This window comes from Heteronotia binoei, chromosome 9 (assembly GCF_032191835.1).
Source record: "Heteronotia binoei isolate CCM8104 ecotype False Entrance Well chromosome 9, APGP_CSIRO_Hbin_v1, whole genome shotgun sequence".
In the NCBI taxonomy this organism is placed as follows: domain Eukaryota; kingdom Metazoa; phylum Chordata; class Lepidosauria; order Squamata; family Gekkonidae; genus Heteronotia; species Heteronotia binoei.
The window spans coordinates 90,787,411-90,802,883 of record NC_083231.1 but is presented as its reverse complement, the minus strand read 5'-3'; the positions used below and the strand labels follow the sequence as shown (position 1 = coordinate 90,802,883).

The 15,473-nt window shown below is 45.8% G+C and overlaps 1 protein-coding gene across 1 annotated transcript in view; it reads right to left on the bottom strand.

The window, feature by feature from the left end:
* The window catches only part of TACR3 (tachykinin receptor 3), a 50,874-nt gene extending 47,148 nt beyond the window's left edge, over positions 1-3,726 (bottom strand). Inside the window, exon 1 of the mRNA XM_060247385.1 lies at positions 3,272-3,726. Within this exon, the coding sequence (XP_060103368.1) occupies positions 3,272-3,726 (455 nt within the window). The remainder of the gene's footprint in view (positions 1-3,271) is intronic.
* Positions 3,727-15,473: the final 11,747 nt, after the last annotated feature.

Below are 15,473 nucleotides of genomic sequence, written 5' to 3'. Positions count from 1 at the left end.
CACCATTGTTTCACACAGGGCTTTTTTGTAGAAAAGCCCAGCAGGGATTAATTTTCATATTAGACCACACCCCCTGACACCAAGCCAGCTGGAAGTGCATTCCTGTACGTTCCTGCTCAAAAAAAGCCCTGTAAGCAGCTATCATCACAGAATAAGAATTTTCACTCTGGAAGCAGCCATTTTATGGCTGACTCCACCTTCTGTGGCAGCCATTTTGTGCAGCTGTTTTGTGGCTGTGCCCACAATGCAGTGTCAAAATTCCAAAGGTGGCCAGAGGCTAAAAAACCCAGACCTTTAGTCTATTCACTAGATAACATTGGCTAAATTTATGTTAAGTGCTTTGTTTGTCCCACCACTTCCTCAGCTTTTAGTTCCTAGTGAAGCATGTTATTTATCAGCACCCACTGGTTGCCACTTCATGCACATAGAGAAATACATGTGTGACTTCTTTTTTGCCATCAAGTTACAGCTGACTTATGGCAACTGCATCAGGTTTTCGAAGCAAGAGATATTCAGAGGTGGTTTGCCATTGCCTGCTGCTGCACAGTGTCCCTGAACTTCCTTGGTGGTCTCCCATCCAAATACTAACAAGGGCTGACCCTGTTTAACTTCCAAGATCTGATGATATCAGACTAACCTGAGCTATTCAGATCAGAACATGTATGACATTAAACACACCTGGTAGCTTGTAACATATCTTCACCAAAGAACCTCTTGGGAAATTAACAACACAGTCCTAAACATAATTACACCCATCTAAACCTGTTGACTTTGATGACTAAACCCCCTATAACTCTGTTTAGGAGTGCACTGAGAGAATCGCTTCTAGGCGCAGAGAAATTCTTGTACATCATTAGAGAGTTGGTTTGTTTAGTGTGCCACAAATAGTTAAGAAGAAGACACAGGCAAGTAAGGAGGTAATATTATTGGGCGGGGCTCCTTAAATCTGTCCACTACTTAATAATGATGGAGCACTTGGAGCACAAGTTACCATGGCTGTTCCTCTTTCTCCAGAATCCTGGTTGGTTTTCAACTGATCTTTTGGCATACCTATCAGGTATTCATCTGTTAAGATTTTCTCAGGTGTATGCAGGGGTTTTTTTTGTAGAAAAAGTCCAGTAGGAACTCGTTTGCATATTAGGCCACACCCCTGATGCCATCATTTGTAGAAAAAGTCCAGCAGGAACTCATTTGCATATTAGGTCACACCCCCTATCACCAAGCCAGCTGGAAGTGTGTTCCTGCTCAAAAAACCCCCCTCGGAATAGGAACATGCTGCTCTTGAAGGGCATTAATCTAATCCAGCAGGCTCCTCCTAGCCATAATACAACATTGACAGGTAGCAACCTCCAGTTAGAGTTGCCATCAGATTTCAGCCTAAAACTGAAATGCCTGAAGGTCCTATACAAGCAAAAGAAACCTGTTGAAATTCCAACGAAATTTGTAAAGGATTTTGGCAAACTGCCGGGTCACCTTGGAAGTCTGGTACTCAATGAACAGCTTGCAATTTATCTCAGTGAGGGAGGATTCCTGCCAAGGATGACATACAGAGTCCTGCTGGATCAGACCAGTAGTCCCATCTGGTCCAGCATCCTGTCTCACACAGTGGCCAAGCAGTTCCTCTGGATGGCTGACAACAGGGCATAGAGGCCAAGGCCTAATGTTGCCTCTTGGCTCTGCGAATCAGAGGTTTAGTGCCTCGGAATGTGAACGTTCCCCTCAGTCACCATGGCTAGCCATTGATAGACTTGTCCTCCATGATTCTATCATCTCTCACTTAAGGCACTTTATGTTTGCCCAGTTCATTTAAGACTTTCTCAGTATAAACTAAACAACGCTCAAGGAAGCCCTTGTGAAGGGGGTGCGGTGGGAAATGAACAAGGCAGAATTGGTTCATGAAACTTATTGCCACTTGATGCCTATTAGCATAAACGAAATTATATGACCGAAAGGAATAAATACAAATGTGGGCGATCTATCTAATAATAGCAACTCGATAGAAATTACAACATCCATTTTCAGAGGGCTTCAGTAAAACCGCAGAAGCGACATTCAGTATCACTGGAACTGGCGGAGAGCACCTTTGGGCATGTGCTGCATTCTTTTATTGCAGAATAATAACTATTGTGCAAGCGGAAACTTCTACCGTTTACAGTTGCAAAAGGAATTAAGGCCCGCACATCTTTAAACCAACACAAGGGAAAGACGGAACGCGTCCCGCCTTCAGTTTGTGAAGTCTACTGAACGCTAAGCTAAGCAGAGGGCGCGTCTGTCATGATCTTCCTTGTGCTCCGTGCGTGAACCGAAAGAGCTCGCCTCCCCCCACAGCGCAAGCGAGCGTAAGACTAGGTAAGGCGGTCTCATTCAACTCCAGCCCGCTGAGGGGAACGCCGCGACTGCAATGGATTTCATTCACCAGCGGAAAGCGCGGAACGCTCAGATGCATCCAGAGGAGACTTCGCCGCCTCCTTCACCGCTCCAAGCCCGCCGTGACCACGCCCACCAGCCTGCCGCGCTGCTCTCATTGAAGGAGACTACTCGCGGAGGAAATGGACCTGAACGCTTGGCGCTGGGCCGGGAGAGAGGGGTACAGCCCCTACCCCGCCCCGTTTTCCAGGACACTACGAATGCCGCGGCAAAAAAACCCCAACCACACACACAAAACACCACCCATACAAAGCAGAGGGAAATTCGAACGGCTCTTATCTGCTTGACAAGAACTGCACGGAACAGTGAGAAATGCCCGGCAAGGTAAAAACTTCCGCAAGCTGCGGGAGCTGAACTGGCGCTGGATCAGACAGGTGTGCCATTCTTTTGTTGCAGAACAGAAGGGGTGTGTGCAATATAGGGGGTCTCTTTTTGTTGTCTCTGCCAGATCAGCTTGTTCTCTGCCAATACGACGGCGGTCCCGTTTTGACGGACCGAACTTTAGGGAGGAGAGTAGGGACGCCAGTGGCTAAAAGGCAGCCCAGTGAAGCCTCCATGTACAAACGCGGTCTATCTCTCTGAATACCAGATGCCGGAGGCGGTATCAGAAGAAGGCGATCGCCTTCCTTACGAGAGAGCAGCCTGACCCTTGGTCTGCTCCAGCCAGGCCACTCCTTCTGTGGCTTAGAAGAGATGCCAAAGGCAACAGGCATCTCTCTGAGCCTTGCTTCCCATGGGAAGGGCAAGCGAGCAGGAGAGAAAGGGGAGGACGCTGGCAGAGCGGAGCCAGGAGAGCGGGCGCCTGGCTCTCTTACCCACTGGCCGTGCCCGCCGCAGCCCTCACCTGTCCACGGCGATGGCGGTCATGGAGTAGATGCTGGCGAAGACGGCGGTGATGGGGAAGAAGTTCTGGAAGCGGCAATAGGCCTCGCCGAAGTACCACTCGCCGTGCAGCGCGAAGGTGAAGTTGACGAGGGTGTTGAAGGCGGCCACGGAGGCGTCGGAGAAAGCCAAGTTGACCAGGAAGTAGTTGGTCACCGTCCTCATGCGCTTGTGGGCCAGGATGATCCAGATGACGATCAGGTTCCCGAAGACGGCCACGGCCACCATGGCGCTGTAGGCCAGGGACCAGAGCGCGATGCGCCACGACGGCTGCACGAACTGGTTGGAGAAGTTGGCCGGCGGCGCCGGGAAGGAGAGGTTGCTGGCAGCCGGGGGAGCCTCTGCCGCCCAGCGGCTCTCGTTCCAGCCGCCCACCGGGGCATCGCCCGTCCAGTTGACGACGGGGACCGAAGTCATGCTGGCGCCCTCGCCCCTTCCCCGCTGCTTCCCTTCGCCCCCTCCAGCCCAGAACTCAGCGGAGGCGGCCTTGGAGGGAGGACGGGAAGCGAAGATCCCCCCGCTGCCAGAGCCCCCCTGCCGCTTCTGCCGGGGACCCGGCGCCTTGCCAGGCCCGTCGGTGCGCGCTCAAGAGCTGCAGCGGAATTTGGAAGAAAGGGGCGAGCGCGGGTCGAAGCCACTTTTATAGATTGAGGCGAATCCCGCGTCGGGGCTGCTCCTCTCCATAGGCTGGTGAGATCCCCCCACCCCCTCCTCGTGCGCGCCGCCGAGGCCCCTCCCCTGGCCGGCTTCGGGTGAGGCGGCGTTCCGCTAGGAAGGAAGAGAGCGCCGACGGCGGTCGCTGCAGCCGAAAGTGACCGAGCCGCCCTGCCCCCCCGAATTACCTGCTCAACGCAGCAAACCCCCCAATTGGCATTTGTTCCCGGGTTGCTTGCAGGGGTGCCCACGCGCGTCTCCAGCACCCGCCGATGCTCAGTCTCTGCAAGCAGCGCGCTCACCCGTCTGTGCCTAAAAGCGCCTCAGGTCGCAGTGGGCTCCGGCTGCAGACCCCAGGAAGGGGCTTTCGGGGCAAGCGAGAAGCAGAGCGGGTTGGTTTGCCTTCCTCTGCAGAGCCTTCCAGGTGCTGACTCTGCTTAGCTTCTTAGATCCCAGGAGATCGGGCTATGCCACGCTGCTGCTTGCCCGCCCTGAAATTCTTGTCAGCTCTTTCCTCTCCCCCTGGCATAGTTCCTCTCGCTGTCTTCAATAGGCTTAATTCCAAAGAAGGGCTTTTGTGAAGGAAGTCTTCAAGCCCGATCCAAATGCTCGTGTTTGCTCTGACCCGACTCCCACCTGGTTCAATTGGATTTACTCCCCAATACCGCTGCCCTGGTTTCTATTGGAACCGGATTGAAATCCTCCCCTCCCCCCGCCAGTTCTGGTTCTTTGTTTGACTGAAGTCTAAGCGAAATTTCCCACTGATGTCGGTGGGATTGCTTGCCATTGCCTGGACTTCCTTGGAGCTCTCCCATCCAAATCCTAGCCAGGGCCAACCCTGCTTAGCTTCCAGTATCTAACAGAGCAGGCTAGCCTGGGCCACCCAGGTCAGGCAAGCTGCCTTTCTACATAGGTGAAAACAAAGTCTTTTGAAATCAACAGGGCATCAGAATAATAAGACCATAGATATGGTTGCAGTGGTATCTACGCTGTGAACACAAAAGGAGTCTTATGGAATCTTAAAAACAATGCATTTATTGTGGTATAAGCTTTCAGGGAGTAGGGACCACCCCACAATTCCATCAAATTTATACCACAAGAAACCTGTTTGTTTTTTGCTTTTGATCCAACAAACTAGTGCTATTTTTAAAAAGGTATTTATGTTCTGCTTTTCTCCTCAGTGGAGACTATGACTGTCTGCTGATTTCAGATGTGAAAACTCCTTTTATCTAAATTGAGAACTTGGCACTCTTCTCTCATTCGATCTGAGGTCAATCAGCTTTTCTTATTAAACTTCTACAGTAGATATCCTTGGGCAGTAGATTTTGAAGGATATAATTTAGTTTGTGCTTATCAAGGTGTGCGTGTGGTTATTAATGAAATATAAAACATGTCTAAAATGGCCCAGATGGTTTCACATCTTGAACCCCATCCAACACCCGAGACACCTTATTAATGAAAGATAAAACATGTCTACAATGACCCAGATGGTTTCACATCTGTGTCCATTCATTTGAATTCTGTAGAATAGTTCAATAGTATGGGATAGTGTCTAGGCTGTTGAATAGGGCTCAAGAGGTTCAATTCCCTGCTTGCCACAAAACTTAATGGGAAAATCTTGAGACAGTCATTTCAGTGTAATCTACATCTCAGGGTTGGTGTGAAAATAAAATGGAGGACGGGGGAACCATATAGGCAGCTCTAGGCTTCTTGGAAGAAGGGTGAGATAAAGATGCAATAAATAAATGTTTCACACATAGACAAACTAAGCCTGAAGTCTAGTTCATGAGTTACATAGTTCATATGGCAGCCATGGTGGTCACAACTGGTTTTTGAGATGTATGCCTAAAATTCTGTGCTAGGAATTCTGTTTGTGGGTGGGTGGGGAGAACAATTTGGAGATATTTGTATTCCACATTTGCTTTATGACTCTAGGTGGTTAACAATCCCTATTTTTTTAAAAAAAACATCCTACATAGTATAATAGAATCCAAAGAAAACCCCCTTCCTTCCAAAATGCCTGCTGTCTTTTTGTGCTGTCACTTCACAGCTGATTTACAGTGACTCCATAGAGTTTTTAAGGAAAGAAACCAACTGAGGTGGTTACCACTGTCTCTTCTGTGTGATGTCTCTGGACTTCCTTGGTGGTCTCCCATTCAAGTACTAACCAGGACCAACCCTGCTTAACTTTCAGAATTGAATGAGATAGGTAGTCTAGGCCATCCAGATTTGGGACCTGCTCCCTACACCCCATTTAAAGCTCTGTGCAATCTTAACAACTTTGCAGCACCTCCTAAATGGCTACAGAGACTGTACCCCCCCCCCACCTCCTTAGGGAGTACATTCCATAGGCTGGAAGCCAATATAGGAGAAAAAGGATGTGCTCTGGTAAAAGGGGAGGGGGCAAGGTGGCATCTAGAGGCCCATAAGAGCTGGTTTGGTGTAGTGGTTAAGTGTGCGGACTCTTATCTGGGAGAACCGGGTTTGATTCCCCACTCCTCCACTTGCACCTGCTAGCATGGCCTTGGGTCAGCCATAGCTCTGGCAGAGGTTGTCCTTGAAAGGGCAGCTGCTGTGAGAGCCCTCTCCAGCCCCACCCACCTCACAGGGTGACTGTTGTGGGGGAGGAAGGTAAAGGAGATTGTGAGCCACTCTGAGACTCTTCGGAGTGGAGGGCGGGATATAAATCCAATATAATCATCATCATCATCTTCTTCTTCTTCTTCTTCTTCTTCTTCTTCTTCTTCTTCTTCTTCTTCTTCTTCTTCTTCTTCTTCTTCTTCTTCTTCTTCTTCTTCTTCTTCTTCTTCTTCTTCTTCTTCTTCTTCTTCTTCTTCTTCTATAACTGGCACATGAGAACACATGGGAGGATGCAGTCTTTGAGATGTGTGGGTGATAGGCTGTGGAAGGTTTTAAAGATCATAACCAGGATCCTGAACTGAACTTGTAAACCAATATCACTATTTTAAAAGAGGTTAGACTTATTCCCTGTAGCTACCTCTGGACCATAATCAGGCAGCTGCATTTGGACCTAGTTGCAATATCTCAGTTGTCTTTAAGAACCACCCAATGTAGAGGGCATCACAGTAATCTAACTGCAAGGTTACAAAAGCATGGATTAGCATGACCAGGTCAGCTGAGTCTAACGAAGGGGAGAACTGGGTGAACTAAATACAGCTCATTTTTGGCCTCCACAGCAACATCCTTTTCAATGACAAAGTTCCCTCCCTCCAATAGATCCAGTCCCTGCAAATACTGGATTATTTCCACCTTGTCTGGATTCAGATTCAGCTTGTTCTGCCTTAACCACTCGACTACAGAGTCTGGAACAATGAAATGCAGAGTTGGGTGTCATTGGCATATCAATGACATCTAACCTCAATCCTCTAAACAATCTCATTACCAACTTTGCTTTGCAGAATTCTATTGACTTGAGGCCTAAAACTCACTCAAGGAATCTTTCTGGCACCAGAAAAGAGGCAGGAATGGAGAAGAACATGATGAAGTCCCTTGTGTCTGCTGTGCAGGAATTGTGGGATACAGGCCCATGTTCTCTATGGCTTGGCATTTGTAAATCCTAGTCCAGTATCATTTACCATGATTTATGACACGAGGGTGTGGCTATACATATGTATGCACCTTTTATTTTAACTTGCAGCATGTTTACTTCATGCAGCGCCCTTTTTCCATTTGGCAGGGTTGCTAATGGGAAGATAACAACTCCTGATCTCCTTTTTAGGCGATCATTTGTAACTGGTGACCCCCCCTCCCCCCATCGGCTGTCTTGACTGAGCAAGTTGGGCCTTTTATGATTTCCTCACATATTTGTCCCATCAGCTCTACATGATGTTTCCCCCCCTATTGCAGGCAGTTTAAATTCCCTTTCTCCCAACCCTTCAAGCAGAGTTTCAGTTTAGGGAACTTGAAGAGATGTCTCTTTTGACAGCTGTTTTGACAGATGAAAAAACCTTGCACACTAGGGGAGCCTTGCTTTTTGGCTGCTCCAAATTCACAGCTTGCTCATCTACCTTTTTCACAAATATCTCTGTGATATCTTGTTTGTTATGGCAGCTTACTTGTGCTAAACTATTCTCTTGAGCTCAACTGCCTACCTGGGTTCGGAATCAAGATAATTTCCATTGTATTTATTTATGGAATAGCTCATCAGAACAGCTGGAGGACACAGCAGGGATGGTTCTTCTCTTGGGATTGTTCTCATATGTTAAAACTCCCATTTCTTAGCCTAAATCTGTGCAATTCAGATAATATTTGAGAGCTTTGTGAGAAGGAAAAGTAGATATCAGCAATAGGAGTGAGTTCCCTAGGACAAAGGCATACCAAATACTTTTTGCTTTGTGGTTGAAATAACCTGTGCAATTCTTCTGAGAGCATTAATAGATTACAGCCTCCATCTTGGGAGCCAGTCTGGTGTAGTGGTTAAGTGCATTGACTCTAATGTGGGAGAGCCAGGTTTGATTCCCCACTCCTCCACATGCACCTGCTGAGTGACCTTGCATCAGTCGCAGTTCTTGAAACTTTCTCAAGAGTGACTCTCAAAAGAGCTTTTTCAGTCCCACTTACCTCACAGGGTGTTTGTTGTGGGGAGAGAAGGGGAAAGGAGATTGTAAACCACTCTGAGACCCTGAGTGAAGGGCAGGGTATCTCTTCTTCATCGTCTTGACTCAGGACTGCAATTCAATGGTAAAGGTACTCCCCTATGCAAGCACCAGTCATTTCTGACTCTAGGGTGATGTCTCATCATGACATTTTCACAGCAGACTTTTTATGGGGTGGTTTGCCATTGCCTTCCCCAGTCATCTACACGCCCCCCCCCCCAGCAAGCTGGGTACTCATTTTACCGACCTTGGAAGAATGGAAAACTGAGTCAACCTGGAGCCAGCTACCTGAACCCAGCTTCCACTGGGATCGAACTCAGGTCATGAGCAGAGAGCTCAGACTGCAGCACTACAGCTTTACCACTCTGTGCCACGGGGCTGCTCAAAGCAAAGTCTGTACCTCCAATTAAAAAGGATATTGTAATTCAAAAAGGATATTATAGCATTGGAGAAAGTCCAGAAAAGGGCAACTAGAATGATTAAAGGGCTGGAACACTTTCCCCATGAAGAAAGGTTGAAACGCTTGGGGCTCTTTAGCTTGGAGAAACGTCGACTGCGGGGTGACATGATAGAGGTTTACAAGATAATGCATGGGATGGAGAAAGTAGAGAAAGAAGTACTTTTCTCCCTTTCTCACAATACAAGAACTCGTGGGCATTCGATGAAATTGCTGAGCAGACAGGTTAAAATGGATAAAAGGAAGTACTTCTTCACCCAAAGGGTGATTAACATGTGGAATTCACTGCCACAGGAGGTGGCGGCGGCCACAAGCATAGCCACCTTCAAGAGGGGGTTAGATAAAAATATGGAGCAGAGGTCCATCAGTGGCTATTAGCCACAGTGTGTGTGTATATATATACACTGAGCCTGCTTCAACAGGGGAGGGCGGGGTACAAATAAAATTTATTATTATATATATATATATATATATTCTTGGAATTGGCCAATAATATTGTTGTGATAAATAATTTTTTGGCCACTGTGTGACACAGAGTGTTGGACTGGATGGGCCATTGGCCTGATCTAACATGGCTTCTCTTATGTTCTTAAAAAGGATCTCAGGTGTTCAGAAAGTCCATCCTGTGCTTGCAGCCCTAAAGAGCTTCTAACAGTTTGAATACACAGTCCCAAACTAGATGAATGAAAAGTCTGACAATATAAGGCAATATTCTTTTTGATATCTTAGCTATAGCTCCAAATGTCTATAGGTGACAGCCAAAGTGGGTTTATTTTCATTTTTGCCCTACTCTGAACCTTGCAGTAGGTATCTTTTATTCTTATTTTTCTTTTTTGTTATCGTTTGCTGGTGCTTTAATGAGAACAGTTTGTGTTGTTCAAGGCAACCTATTGTTGTTAACTCTGAGCTATTTTGGAAAAAATGTGTTTTTTGGTGGGAAGAAATGGTAGGCTATGCATTTAAATAAAAAAGCTTACTGCAGACCAAGAGATAAACTTCTGAGAGATAAACAAAGCATTTTCAAGTACCTGTACTCATTATTAACTTTTGAAGGAGCTGAAGTGTATTGCCAAGAGGTCATTAGCTTGCAAAGGACTTCAGCAGCCTTGCAATATATGTGCTGTTGATAGAACAAGCTCATTCTTGGAATTGGCCAATAATATTGTTGTGATAGCTCCAATGACGGTGTAGCTGACCAGGGCAAATTTGAAATTAAAATAAAAATCATAATTCACAGAGGGACAGAAGAAGAAAGAAAGATTGGTCCTAAATATTAATATACAAAAGTTGAGAGAATTTCCCTCAATGTAGGGAATTTTGTTAGGAAAGGAGGATTATTTTTAAAAGGGAACTTGCCCTCCTTGAAACAAACAACAGGCACCTCCATTTGGGCAGCTTACAGATAACTGCACTTAATATTTTGTCTTTCTGTAATCTACATGGTATACCCAGAACAATTTTTGAGGACAAATCTACACTACAGACTCTATTCCCTCTACCCAGGAACCTGTAGTTCTTTGAGGAAGGGTAAGGATTTCTCTTCTCATTGTATTATATTTCACAGAATTCCTTGGGGGAAGCTATGGCAGTGAAACTAGCTGTCTTGCACCATGGAGAAATATTTAACTAAACAAACCAACCCTGTGTTAAGTGTACTATGAAGTTTTCTGAATGAAGGCAATTCTCAGATCACAATGTTTGATGCTTCTTTTACCTTCTTCTCTTCCCTGTTGCTTTCCCTGTCCCTTTGCCTTTCCCTCTCTCTGTCTCATGGAGAGAGCTTTGGCCTGTGAAAGCTTATACCTTGCAAATTTAGTGGCTCTCTAAGGTGCTACTGGACTTGAATCCAGCTGTTCTACTGCTGACCAACCTGGCTACACTCTGAAACTCCTTTCCCTCCATCACACAGGTATTCACTTTAATAAGAGACACAGTTACTGCAAGTGGAGCTTGGTCCTTTTATTTGGAGCCTTGTTTTCTTTGAGTGGATAAAACTCATTTATTTATTTATTTAAGTATATTTCTATTCTGCCCATTCCCTGTAGGGCTCAGGACAGAGTACAACATATGATAAAACAATAAAATACAATAAAAACATTTTATAAACAGACAGCTCCACAGCACTCAGAAAACTTTACCATATGATCACATATTGCCCAGCCTGGCTGCCTCACATCATGGTATCTCATAGAGACGGCAGATATCAGTCCATTTTACAGCACAGGTGACAGTGCCAATAGGGGAGGCCAACCAGATCAAGAATAGACGCCCACAGCCTCAACGAAAAGCCTGGCGGAACAGCTCCATTTTTATTCCAGTAAGCTTTAATATAAGTCTGCAGCTACATTTTATTCCTGAAAGGGAATGCTTATGCAGATTCTTGGCTTACTTTCTATTTGACCTGCATTTTAAGCAGCTTAAGCCCTGTCCTTAAAAAATAGCATCCCTCCTGGGGTGCCATCTGGTCTGGATTCTGGGGCTGAAGTCCAGGGCCCTGGCTCACCAGCTCCACGGGGGACGGCCCAAATTTGTGATATGCATTATCACCTGAATCGAACCCCCTTAAGATGATTAAGTCTGGAGTAAATTTTTTTCTGACTGCATCACCTCACCTTATCTCTCATGCTGTCTTCTGAAGACAGTCTCCAAAAGAAAACAGCAGCTGCCCTAAACATTCAGACAGAAAAACATTTGCCTCCATTACAGAATTAATGGTTACCAATTGCAAACATTAGTTTTTTGCCTTTTCATGGTAAATATGAACCACATGGCGCAGAGTGGTAAAGCTGCAGTACTGCAGTCCAAGCTCTGCTCATGACCTGAGTTTGATCTCAGTGGAAGCTAGGTTCAGGTTGCCAGGTCAAGGCTGACCCAGACTTCCATCCTTCTGAGGTCGGTAAAATGAGTACCCAGCTTGCTGGGGGGGAAAGTGTAGATGACTGGGGAAAGCAATGACAAACTACCCTGTAAAAAGTCTGCCAAAAAAATGTGATGTGACGTCACCCCATGGGTCAGTAATGACTCAGTGCTTGCACAGGGGACTACCTATGCCTTTTTATAAATCTGTAATTAAAGGAGGTTTTGTTTAAGCTATAACAGCCAGGGATACTGTAAGAAAGATGGGGATAGGAAGATTCTGAAATAAAAATGGACTGGAACAAGATTCACCTGCTTTGGCTAAATTGCTCCTCAGTCCTGGTGTGCATTGTGACATGGGCATGCTCTGGTAGTTGGGCAAAAGCTCTACATTAGAAGTGATTTTTACCGGCAGCCCTGGTCCTACGACTTCCATAATACCATACTGTATGCATGGACATGGTAGACTCAGAACATAAAAGATGGCAAAAGAAACAAAAGAGACACCTCCAAGGTGTCACAAAGTTTGTCAGGACTACTTCTCATATCAATCAATTATTTCAATGGGACTCTAGTCACCCAACTTCCATTTTATTGGAGGTCCAAATGTTCATCATTCCTGAAAGCTGAGACATTCACTGTAGTCATTATGAGGTACATTAACTTTGTAGGTGAGAGCCCTGGAGTCTTATAGCTCCTTATAATGATCACTTTGCATACAGGTTGAATTGAACTTAACTTGGCTGCAGATGCAAGCACAGATGCATAGCCAGCTTCGCAGCAGCACTGATGCCACCCAGACTGCTGCTTGCCAAAGTCTCATCAGCAAGTACATCCTCTGCCTAAAGTGAACAATCTCAATACGGGACCTGGAGCTTCATGACTGAGTAGGAATTCAAACCCAGCTCTCCCAGTCTCTTGCTACACCATGCTATGGATGATGCTAATTTCTATAGATACAGTATCTTGCCTTGACTAGATAGCCCAGGCTGGTCTTCAGGTCTCAGGACTGATGATGCAATTTCATCACTTCTGGTGCACAATGGAAGTAGAGTTGCTAGTTGTGGTTGGGAAATTTCTTAAGATCTTGGAGGCAGAGCCTGGGGAGAGTGGGATTTGAGGATTTGATCTCAGAGGGCTATACCATCATAGAACCCACCTTCTTAGGTAGCCATTTTCTCCAGGGGAACTGATCTCTGTTGGCTGGAGACCAGCTGTAATTTCTGGAGATCTCCAGCCACCACCTGGAGGTTGGGAATCCAAACCAGAAGTGCCAACATCACTGTGACTCTGGTCTGGGCCTCCCCCTTGCTGCTGGTAAGTCACCCCCACTCCCTGCTAGTTGCCAAGAGGGACCTGGCAATCCTGGGTAACATCCACCTGTGAGGGAGCATTACTTTAAACAGCTGCATGGAAGTTAAAACCCCATCACCTGAATTAAAGCAATATCTTAACCACCAAATCACTTCTCACTCCCCAAAAGCTTCCACTGGTTGCCAGGGCTGGCCTGGGAATTCCAAATTGGACTCAGAATAAGTTGCCAGTTTCTAACAGTTCCCCTTCCTGCTGCAGAACCTCCCTGTTGTAACAGGTTCTCTGTACCCCAGGATCAGCATTTTGTGAAGATCAGTGGACTAAAGTGGAAAGGGGCAGCGAGGAACGTTCCATTCCAGTCCGAAAAAAATTAGCTGAATCCTGTACTGACCAAAAGTTTCAAATGTTGCTAGGTCTAATTGGGGTGGATAATGGAGAAAGCTTTGCTCATGCCCAGACTGCTCCATCCTCCATGTAAAATTATAAATATCTCTTGAACAGAAAATACAGCATCACAGAATTATTGTCGCTAAGGTTTCCTTGTTTTGCTTTGTCCACAAAGGAGCACCTTTTCTTTGCAGATAGAGAACCTGCCAAGGGAATCTTTTCCCACCATGAATTTCTTCCCCGACAGATTCAGTCTTTCAGTACCCTTGTTATGAGTCATTTATCTTGAAGGTTTCAGTGAAGAGAAAAAGGTCTCCTTCTAAGCACAGACATTTGGGTTGGAATGCCATTGTAAAGAAATCACAATGCAATCCAAAATCTGTGCCAAGAACAGCTGGATTCTGCACTGGGTACCTATTTTGCAGATTGTAAAAGTCTGTATCATTTTTTTTCTTATTTTGCACAATTTATTGTGCTTCTGCAAGCAACTAGAAAGAGAAAGGAGCTATGCAGAGTACAGAAGTTTCAGTGTTGCTCCAGTCTTATTCAGTTGCCCTCTGTTCTTGAGATTTCATCTGGCATTGCTCCTAAAAGTGAAGCATATTTTTACAGCCTCGAGGGCTAGAGACCTGAGTTTTTAAATGAAATTTAACATTCTTAGGAAATGGAATTCCTCACCCATAACCATATTTATGAGCTTTTTCTCTGCTGCTCTGTAAATGTAGCAAACACATAACACTGATACCTCCTTGCAATGAGGAGAAGGGCTCTTCCTTTTATGCTGAGTCCATCAGAGCAGACAGAACTCTCTAACAGTTCCCCTTCCTGCTACAGAACCTCCCTGTTGTAACAGGGTTCTCTGTCCACTGAGAAAGCAGCCATTGACCATGTGCTGGCCTAAATAGCTGGAGAAAGCTTCAAAGAAATAGAAACTCTGTAAAGATCTGTAACTTGCTAAGCAAAAGGAGCCTGTGCTATATTTTAACATCTGATTGGGCTTGTATATAGAGAAGGAAAGAGGAATTGTATTTTACCCAGGGCTTATTTCTGGAAAAATAGGTGCCGAAACTCTCAAGAGGGAAATGAAGGAGAAACACAGGGGTGCCCCTCATGAACTTTTAAATTTTTTTTGAGAATTTCGTTTTTACAAAGACTTTCTGGAACTCCATCCCACCGCATTCCCCCAGAAAAAAAGCCCTGGTTTTGCCCATTTCTTTTTAATCCCTTACTCAATCTGATGCTTTGCTAAAAGTATGCTTGTGTGAACATTTTCTTTTAAATATTTTATAACTCTTGACACAGGTAGTGGTTCTGTATACCACATAGACCTCCACCAGCTTGAACACACTATTTTAAGAGGGGCTCCAGGGGAAAGGCAGGGAGTTGGCAAGTGGGGTACACAAGGTGATAAAGTGTTCCCATGGTGACCAGACGCTGGGCAGCAGGAGGCCTTAGAACTTGGAAGTGAAGCTGGGAGTTCTGACCCTCCCAGCAGGCAATTCCTATAAAGGTCAGATGTTGGTGGCAATTTACCAAAGAAAGAGAGAAGAGCCTGTCCAAGAATTAAGAAAAGGCATTGGAGAGCAGGGTGGAATAGGGCCTGCAGGCCAGAGCAGGTCCATTCTGCCACAGTGTGCACGGAGAAGGAGTTTCAGCATCCTTCATACCATTTTCCTGACCTGGAATGGATTTTTCACAGGGGCTCTGTTTGGCCTGTTGAGGAAATTCATATGTATACTCATGGGGCAGACCTCGGAGATAGCAAAGTAATTTCACTTTGAATAACAGTATGAATGGTGGTCCCACACAGCACTAGAAATGGTACCACATGGAATCTGTAAATGTATCATGCTAGTTACAGTCATGCAGCTTTGATGGGA